Source organism: Gekko japonicus, unplaced genomic scaffold (assembly GCF_001447785.1).
Source record: "Gekko japonicus isolate JY-2015 unplaced genomic scaffold, Gekko_japonicus_V1.1 scaffold1165, whole genome shotgun sequence".
Classification (NCBI taxonomy): domain Eukaryota; kingdom Metazoa; phylum Chordata; class Lepidosauria; order Squamata; family Gekkonidae; genus Gekko; species Gekko japonicus.
Window position 1 is genome coordinate 331,073 of NW_015170311.1, and position 10,187 is coordinate 341,259.

Sequence of the window (10,187 nt, forward strand, 5' to 3'; positions counted from 1 at the left end):
ACTGATCTTGGTCATCTGGAGATCAGTTGTAATAGCTGGGAAATTTTCTGTAGGGGAAATGATGTGCAGTGGCTGGGGAACACGGTGATTTCTGAGAAATCTCCAGGCCCCACAGGGAGACTGGCAACTCCAGTGACTGTTTAAGGAAAGACTGGGATATGTATTTTACCTCAGGACACATTCAATGACTCCCAACAGCAACAGCAAACTGTTTAGAATGTCAGAGGCAAAGGCCAATCAGGCCGCATATGCAAATGACATCTGTGTTCTGACAGGCTATGGGGGGGGAGCAAACTGTTTGGAATGTTGGAGATGGGACTCAGGCAATGAAGCCAGTGGATAGGGACAGCTTCTAAGTGACACATAATGGAGCCAACTGATTTAGGAGCGTGTGGAATGTTCAGAAAGTGCCACCCCACTACTCAATTATATAAAAGGAGAGATACCATTTTCAAATCCTTTGTAGTTGCACAAAAACAAAACTTAGTGAACAAATATTAAATGTGTGAAATTAAACTTCAGTTGGCATCACTACTTAAAGAAAAACTGTCAACTCTAAACTTCCAAAAAGAGATCTTTCTTTTAAAGGAAAAAAAACTTACTGACGACGGTGCATTCCAAGTAATTTCTGAAATTCTTTCAAGTCCTTCTCAAGTACAGGATACTCATACACATCATCTAATACATTCCTGTATATTGTCTTTTTTTAAGGAGAGAGAGAGAGAATGAGAGAGAGAATGGATATGAATCAACCAAACTGACTGGAGATAGAGTATAAAACAATGTACCTTTATCTTTCAGGAAATCAGTTTTTAACTTGTTAAAATAAAACTTCATGAATGCTATCAAGCTGAAATTTTACACTGCATAATTTCTCTGAAATGCAGCCAATCAGCAGTCACTAGTGTCTTTAGAGGCAATTTTTGTACTATTCCTAAGTAATAGTGCTGAAAGTGTCCTCATTAGCTGTGTAAAAAAATTCAAGTGACATTTCAGAACATTACTTAAAGCCTACCATAAGTTTGCAAGCATATGTCACTTCAGCATAGATACACAAAATGCATCTTATTTTCCACTATTCAAGAGCCAAAAATGAAACAGAACTACTAGTAGTTCAGAATTCAGAGCACAATCCTAAGCAGGACAAATCATAAGTAAGTCACATTTTATTCAATGGGGCTTATTCCCAGGAAAGTATTTGTGACATTACAGCTTTTGTTAACAATTCTACACTGTTCTGAATGATTCAAATATAGTAATCAAATTCACACCTAAGCATCCTTTAAAATAGATATCAATACATACATTAAACTTTCTGGTCTCTATTATAACAACAAAAACCCAGGTCACATAGAGACAATGTAGTCTTTACCTTCTTGAGAGACTCCTCAGATATGCACAAAAAATTAACCAAAAGGGAAAAACCCCTTAAAGCAGGGGTATCAAACATGCGGCCTGTGGGCCAGATCAGGCCCTCTGAGGGCCCCAATATGGCCTGGCTGTTTTCTGCTTTCTTTTCCAGTTCTGCTGCTGCTGCCGCCATGTCACAGCTTGCTTTACCAGTCTCTCTCAATCACACAGGAGAGATAGATAGGCAAGCCTCTCCTGTGTGATTGAGAGAGTCTGGTAAAGAAATGGCTGTCTCCTCCCCCTCCTCCTCCCAGGGGGAGGCAGGGAACAGCCAGAGCTTGCTTCCTGGCCAGGCTGCAAGAGACAAAGGGAAGCCTTTCTTTCCTTCCACTGGCTGAGGGTTCTGCCTGAAGAAAGGGAGGGAGGGAACAAGGTAGAGCTTGCTTTGCTGGGCTGCCTCAATCACACAGGAGAAGAAGAAGAAATTGGATTTATACCCCACCCTTCACTACCCAAAGGTGTCTCAGAGCGGCTTACAAACTCCTCTCCATTCCCCTCCCCACAACAGACACCCTGTGAGGTAGGTGGGGCTGAGAGAGCTCTTGACAGAAACTGCTCTTTTTCAAGAACAGCTCTAATCAGAACGATGGCTTGCCCAAGGTCATCAAACCCGGTTCTCCCAGATTAGAGTCCGCGTACTTATCCACTACACCAAACTGGCTCTACCAGGCACCTTTAAGACCAACAAAGTTTTGTTCACGGTATGAGCTTCTGTGCGCCTTGCTACAGTATGAGTGTGTTTTGTTGGGCTCTTTATGCCAGGGCTCTCCTGGATGCAACTCGGTTCCCTCCCCCTTTTCACTGTATTCATGCCCTCATGATCCAGTCTATCTCAGTAAGAAAGTAATAGGAACAATTTTACAAGAGGAATAACAACAAACCAGTGAGGTGGATTAGGCCAGAGTGTGTGTCCAGACCAAATTCACCCTTCACATTTCCTTTGTAGGAAGTTGTAGTTATTTCTCTGGGGAAGACTATAGTTTTGTAGACAAACACATGGGCCCTCAGTCTGAGCCAGGATGCCTTCTCATGTTCTTGACCAGCACATGAGCAACTTATGTACAAGAGCTCACAATGCCCAGCCATTTCATGTTTTCTCCTGGGTCCTAATGAATGTCAATAAATCAAAAGTAGGTTTGCAGCTTACAGATATACAAATGCACACTTGAATGGCATACTCAGGATTGCTACAGCACAGACGTTTTGATGCAATAATTCAGAGCAAGAGGTGTCAGTTATCAGACACTGTTAAATAGACAAAATATTGCAAGACTGCTAATGTTTTAAGCATGTTTTATTTAAAGTTTTTAAAAAATCTTTAATTGTGTTTGTCTGTGCCCTTTATAAAGTTTATATCTTCGCTACCTGGCATTACATTTTATGACACACATGATCCAGTCCAACAGGGTCTTATTTATGTCAGATCTAGCTGTCATAAAAAATTAGTTTGACACCCCTGCCTTAAAGCTTGCCTTATGAGGTCTAAATAGGTTCCAGAAAGAATGCAATATCCAAAGCATGTAAGTGGAAGCTAAAAAAGCTGGGGGTGGGGGTGAGATGGGGCAGAAACATCAGCATGCTGAAGCCCCAAGAGCTCATAAAGTCAGAGGGGGGAAATTTGACCAGCTGAGTGAGATTTTCAAATTGTTCTTCTTCTTCCCACAAGTCAGGACCCCAGAATGTAATTGTAAGCTCGTTGGCCACTGTCACAACATCTCAAACATGGGCAGATGAGACCTGATATACTATAGACCTGATATGCTATAGAAGGGAAGAAATGCTGAAAGCAGCTGATTTATTTGTTTAGAATATTTCTATGCTGCCTCTTCAGACTGCTGTTTGAGGCAGCTTACAATTTAAAACTACAGTATAAAACACAAGCCATTAAAAACCACAAATAGCATAAAACCAAGCAAACCATTAAAAAGACTGAACTGTAACAATCATACCGAAGTACAATTAGTGGCCAACTTTTGTGACAAGTGTGTTAGAAACCTAGTTCATATATTAGCCAGTTTGAGTCTAGTGCATACTTTAGTAGACATGGAGCTGCTCTCACTCTGGTGCTGGCATGATGATGCCTCTAGTTTACTGCATTGGGTCATCCAATGGTTCCACTGCCTCCCTGGCTGGTTTTCTGCTACTAATGTATTTGAAGAAATTTTTATTGTTGGTCTTAAATGTTTTTTGCAATATGTTCCTCATAGTCCCTTTTTGCCTGTCTGATCATTTTATGTGCCAAAGCCCATGCTCCATTTTATTTACCTCACTTGGACTAGCCTTCCACTGCTTAAAGGAATCCTTCTTACATTTTACTGCTTCCATTACATTGTTTGCTATTATGCATGCCTTTTTATACCTATTTGTACCTTTCCTAACCTGTGGTATACACTTTATCTGAGCTTCCAGGATTGTAGTTTTAAATAGTCTCCAAGCTTCCCAAAGGGATTTGACCCTCCTTACCCTTCAGTTTCTTCTTCACAAGCCCCCTTCATTTGAGAAAAGTTACCCCTTCTAAAGTTAAAAGTTGTTGTGATGGTCTTTTTGGGCAACTCCCTATTTACATACATGCTAAACTTAATAGCATTATGGTCACTGCTCCTAACTAGTGCTATTACATTTACATCTCTCACTAGGTCTTGAGCATTACTTAGCACCAAGCCCAGAGGAGGGCAACAAAGATGGTGAGGGGTCTGGAGACCAAGTCCTATGGGGAAAGGTTGAAGGAGCTGGGTATGTTTAGCCCGAAGAGATGACGACTGAGAGGTGATATGATAACTATCTTCAAGTACTTGAAGATCTGTCATACAGAGGATGGTTCAAAGTTGTTTTCTGTTGTCCCAGAAGGTTGGACCAGAACCAACGGGTGAAATTAAATCAAAAGAGTTTTCGGCTAAACATTAGGAAGAACTTCCCGACAGTTAGAGCAGTTCCTCAGTGGAACAGGCTTCCTTGGGAGGTGGAGGGCTCTCCTTCTTTGGAAGTTTATGGGGGGGAGGTATTTGTGAATTTCCTGCATTGTCCAGGGGGTTGGACTAGATGACCCTGGAGGTCCCTTCCAACTCTATGAATCTATTATTCTAAGTCCAGAATTACCTCCCCTCAGTAGGTTCTGTAACCATCTGCTCCATGGCACAGTCACTGAGAGTTTCTAGAAATCTAATCTCTTTCTCCTGATTTGAACACATATTGATGCAGTCACTGTATGGGTAGTTAAAATCACCCATTACGACACAGTTATTTCATTTAGCTGCTTTCCTTAATTCTTTTGCTGTTTTTAAGTCATCCTCTAACCTTTGATCTGGTGGGTGATAACGAACTCCTAGAGTTAAGCTTCCTTTTGGGCACACTATTTCTACCCATAGCATTTTTGTAAGTGAATCTATTTCTCTTATATCCTCAATTTTACTGGACTGTATACCCTCTCTAACATACAGAGTCACTCAACCTCTGACCCTTCCCTCCCTATCCTTCTGATATAATTTATTTCCAGGAACCACTGTATCCCACTGATTTTCCTCATCCCACCAAATTTCTAAAATGACCAAAGTGTCCATGTTCTCCTCTGACACTAAGTATCTATGTTCTCCTCTGACACTAAGCATTCCTGGTCCCCCATTTTACCTCGGACACTTCTAGCATTTGTATATAAACATCTATAAATTTCCAGACACGTTAGGCCTACAACCTACCTCCTGTGGCCCCTAAACCTTGTAATGCAGTCAATATTATTTGACACCTTCTCATTGGACAGTCCTAATCCATTTCCTTCTAGAACAGTAACAGCTACCCCTTCATCTCTTACAAATGAGCCATCCCGAACCAAAGACATTTCATCTCCTGCAAGGTTTCCCCCAAGATTTAGTTTAAAAACTGCCCTGCCGCATTTTTAAGTGCCAGCAACCTGGTTCCTTCTCGGGACAAGTGGGGGCTGTCTCTTTGTACAGGTCCTGCTTGCTCCAAGCATCCCAGTGCCTCACAAATCCTTCCTCATCATCTCATCCATGCATTGAGACTCCTAATTTGTGCCTATCTAGCTGGTCCTGTGCGTGAAACAGGCAGCACTTCTGAGAAGGCTACCCTGGAGGTCCTGGTCTTGAGTCTCCTACCTAGCAGCCTAAATTTTTCCTCCAGGACCACACAACTACATTTCCCCACACTGTTGGTGCCAACTTGTACCACAACCAAAGGCTCCTCCCCAGCACTGTCTACCAGCCTATCTAAACCAGGTGTAATGTCCACTACCTTCACACCAGGCAGGCAAGTCACCATGCGGTCAGTATATCGGTTCACAACCCATCTATCTACATGCCTAAGGATTGAATCCCCACCTACAAAGAGTGCATGTAAATAAAACCACCATAGAGCACAGAAATGCATCTTTCTTGACATACCTTTAGAAACTGCTTTAAATTCTCATCTTCATGTAACCAGTCTTTGTACAGTGTAGTCCACTGAGACACCAGGTGTAAAACTTTACGTTTTCTACAGGAAATATCTAGGATTTCTTCCTTGCCTTGATGGTTTTTAGCACAATAAGTATACTATATGTTAAGGAACAAAAATACAAGAAGGCATGAAATCTCAAGAAGAAACAGAAAATACCTGTTTGGATATTCTGCCCCCTTCTTATCATTCATATTTAATGTTTACTTAGCACTAGTAAATGCAAAGAACAAAAATGTGAGACTCTCTGCAGCTTAAAATCTAAGACTGAACAAACCCATACATTTATACCTGCTTTTTAAACAAGCAGCCCCCACCACCGTGTACTCCTATATTTGTCTTATCCTCCTTCCAATACACTTTGGGCAGTGTTCACAATATCCCCTTTTATCCTCAGAACAGCCCTATGAGGTAAGGTCAGCTGAGAGTTAGTGACCATGTACAACACACTGGCCAGTAAACAACACTGGTTCTCTAAGACAGGTTCCCACCCATTCACTGGAGGGGCCATTTGTATCTAGGAGGGGGTGGAAGCAAGGATGATTTGGGGCAATTGGGCCCAGCAACTGGCTGTCAGTCAGTAAGCTCTCAAGCAGCTTCCTGCACAAGTACTACTTCAGATGATTACTAAAGTTCTTCATAGTGTTTGCCCTGCCTCCTTCAATCATTAGCATTTATTGTGTCTCATGTGGACAACTAAAGTTGTGGCTATCCCATATTTCTGTGCATTGCATGAAGAAGATACTGGCTTTGAATGGAACATGTCACCTTCATTTTTGTCAAAGAAAAGTTATTCCATACTCTAGATTGCATGAAGAAGATACTGGCTTTGAATGGAACATGACACCTTCATGACACCAAGCCTGCTCTCTCATTTTTACCACTGTTTCCCTCAGGATGCCAGAACATACTGCTGGTAGCAATAGTTTAATGCCAAGTTACCACTGATAGTGTATCAGCCACATCCCAGCTGTAAATCAGGCAACACCTTCCCTATCAAATAAATGTCCAGTAGCCCCTTTATGCCATCAAGACATGAAAGGCAGCTGAACTGGAAGAGCTCCTGCAAAGTACTATCTGAGAAAAATGGCATTCCTGCGAACAAGCATGTTAGCGAAGCAGAGAGCTCCCAAACTGAATCTAGCCATCAACAGTTAGAGGCAGGAGGAGGAAGAAGAGGCAGGAAATGAAGACAGTCAATCCCTCTCTCTTGCACTTGTTGAAGGATATTGCCTAAGCAGTGCCTGACACAAGTCATCTGTTGTCATGAAGACTGTGTAAGTGAGAAGGAAGTCATCCAGGAGAGTTTCTGTAAAGAAAGATACAAAAAGAAGTTAGATAACTCTTGTGTAGAGCAGTCAAAATGCTACTACTGGTACCCATGAAGTTAAGACAGGGCCAGTTCTGGTTCTTGGGGAGGGCCCTCTTCTGCCAATGCTCCCTGCATGCACCTCTTTTTCACCTATTCATGTGCCCCTCCCCCTACTGGCTGCCCATGTATCCTTCTCCTGCTCTCCTACTGCCTTGTATGCCCTTTTTCTGTCAGATCTGGTTGCTGCATGTGGCAGGAAGTACAGGTTGTAGGAAGGCTTGCAAGTCAGCAGGTGGGGGAAGGGAACCTGGTCAGGGTGGCTGTGGTAGTGGGCCTGCCAGATGCCCTGGGCCTTGGCAGCGGCTCCACATCAGGGTATGCTGGAACCCAACCTGAGTGAGGATTTTTTAAAAAAGAGGTGTTGAGTATAAAATATTATTCAGCATTCTTTATCTTTGAGTAAATCCATAAATCAGAAAAATATCAGAATTACATCCCTGTAGCCAACTCACTTTTTTTTTGAGAGAGAAGCTGGAATAACCATCTTATTTTTCGATTATCCAAATTATGTAGTTAAGAACTACAGACAAACTAGAACACAGCATGATCTGGGCTATTTTGATTTTGTTTGTTTTGTTTTTGAAACATGCCACAGCATAAAAAGCCATAAGGAGGGAAAGATGTGCAAGTGTTCTTCCTGTGGACCATTAGAATTCTAACCCCAAACTCTTATTTATTTCAAGATGGGTAGCCATGTTAGTCTGTCTGTAGCAATAAACAAGATCCAGTAGCACCTTAAAGACTAACAAACTATGTGGCAGGGTATGAGCTTCCGTGAGTCACTGCCCACTTCTTTGGTATCTTACTTGAGTATCTGAAGAAGTGAGCAGTGACTCATGAAAGCTCATACCGTGCCACATATTTTGTTAGACTTTAAGGTGCTACCGGACTCTTGCTTTTTTCTTATTCCTACCCTATCCCACAAGAGGGCTCAGGGTGGCTCACAACACATGATAAAACAATAAACATTCATAAAAACATCAATCAATTCATCCCAATGAACTTCTGATTAAGAGTCCTTATCACCTAATTCAGTGACTTGTGGTGGGGATGATGCATGTCTGCACACATGAAAATTCTGATCCCCTATTTGGAAGATACTCAGGCAGCATACCCTACAGCATTTATGGATGCCAATTTTAAAAGCAGATCTTCTTCGCTGGACTAATTTTGGAGCAAAAATAATTTGGAGGTATTTAGATATAGTTCAAACTCTTTCGACATAAAATGTTGCAACTGTAAGTAATCAAGTAAGCTATTAGAGAATAAAATTTGACTCCCAATCAGTGAAGTTAAAAGAAAGCAGAGATTAGACTCCTAAATATTCTACTTATGTGGTAATATTTATTTGAATATAATGCTAGTAGTTTTTAAGGGGAAGCCACTCTATATTTTTCCTTCTGATAGGAAGAACCAAAGGAAGCTTTGTAGAATGTCATGTCTTCCGCAATACTGCCATACTCTTTAACTTATGCAATTTTAATGCACTACAGTGATAAAGAATAGCCCACTGTATCAGAATATTCACAAATAAGGAATATGCCAGAAAGAAGAAAATATTAAAAGATGGTCTCCTAACAATGACAGCAACAGGGGGAAAAATCTCTCTAGTAGGCTGACAGCCCTAAACTTAAGGATTTATTATTCTTGTAACCAACAATAAATTTATCGCTGAAGCATGTACTTTGATATGACTAATACATGTGAGGTTTTCATCTTCATAATCAAAATTAAACCAAATGCCTTTACAAGTACTGAAAATTCTAATTTACAGCATGTGTTATGAATATGTTAATAAATATTTCGCTCATTTTATCTATTCAGATTCTGTCTGGTAAATAGACAATGCTAGATTGTTTTAATAATTAATTCAACACATTTTATTCTGACAGCTTCTTCATTCTAACTGACTTCAAAGTGGAGTTTCCTAGTTTAAAGAACTGAAAGCCAATCATGCTTCATATGGAAACAGCCATATGTTTGAGCCATGAAACTCCATGGGTCCAATTTCCGCATCATTTGCGCATTCCCAGTTTTCACTGAACTCTACATGCATGTGTGAAATTGACTGTATAATAAGACCTCAGGAGGTTTAACTTTCATGATTTCCTAATCACTATTCTAAAAGGGCACATTCTTCTCCAGTGACTAAGAGTGACCTCAAAGCTTAAGTAGAGTGTTGATTGCAAATACTCTCTGAGGAACAGATAGAAACCTCCACATTCTCAGTTGTCAGTTTTTGATGAAGAGAAAATACATTCTACTTATAGCCAGCTCAGACTCTCTTGATACAACACTGAGACATCTACTTAGGGCTACTGCATTACACTTTTCTTATCATAAGGAGATAATATTGGCAAAGGGAAAAATCTGTACATACTAGAGGTGTGCAAAAAAATCATTTTTCCTCCCAATTAGGGTCTAATGGATCCTAAAAATATTAGTATTCCAAATATTCCCAAATACCAATATTGGTATTGTATTAGGATTCAGGTAAATGTTTACGAAACCCAAATTTATTCAGCTCCATTATACCCTATGGGAACCATCCCCATAGGGTATAATGGAGAATTGATCCAGGGGTATTCGTGTCTCGGAGGGGGGGCTGTTTTTTGAGGTAGAGACACCAAATTTGCAGCATAGCTGCTGGTGCCTCTCTTCAACTGCCAAAAACTGGGGGGGGGAAGGGGGGGGGAAACTCAACCCAGGATATTACTATGAACCAAAAAGGGCTAAGCTAAACCATATATATAAAAGTACAAATATTTATTAAGGTGTACACATGCAGATTTCCAGAGAACAGCAAGGAGAGATAAGGAGGCCTTCCTGAAAGAACAGTGCAAAGTAATAGAGGAAAACAATAGAATGGGAAGGACTAGAGATCTCTTCAAGAAAATTTGAGAAATCAAGGGAGCATTCCATGCAAAGCTGGCCATGATAAAGGACAAAAATGGTAGGG

General features: G+C 40.9%; 1 protein-coding gene across 1 annotated transcript in view; it reads right to left on the bottom strand.

The window, feature by feature from the left end:
- The window catches only part of RAPGEF5 (Rap guanine nucleotide exchange factor 5), a 176,978-nt gene that overhangs the window by 36,668 nt on the left and 130,123 nt on the right, over positions 1-10,187 (bottom strand). The window contains exons 12-14 of the mRNA XM_015417994.1: positions 7,087-7,165; positions 5,805-5,949; positions 603-700 (exon numbers count right to left, since the gene is read on the bottom strand). Coding sequence (XP_015273480.1) covers positions 603-700; positions 5,805-5,949; positions 7,087-7,165 — 322 coding nt within the window. The remainder of the gene's footprint in view (positions 1-602; positions 701-5,804; positions 5,950-7,086; positions 7,166-10,187) is intronic.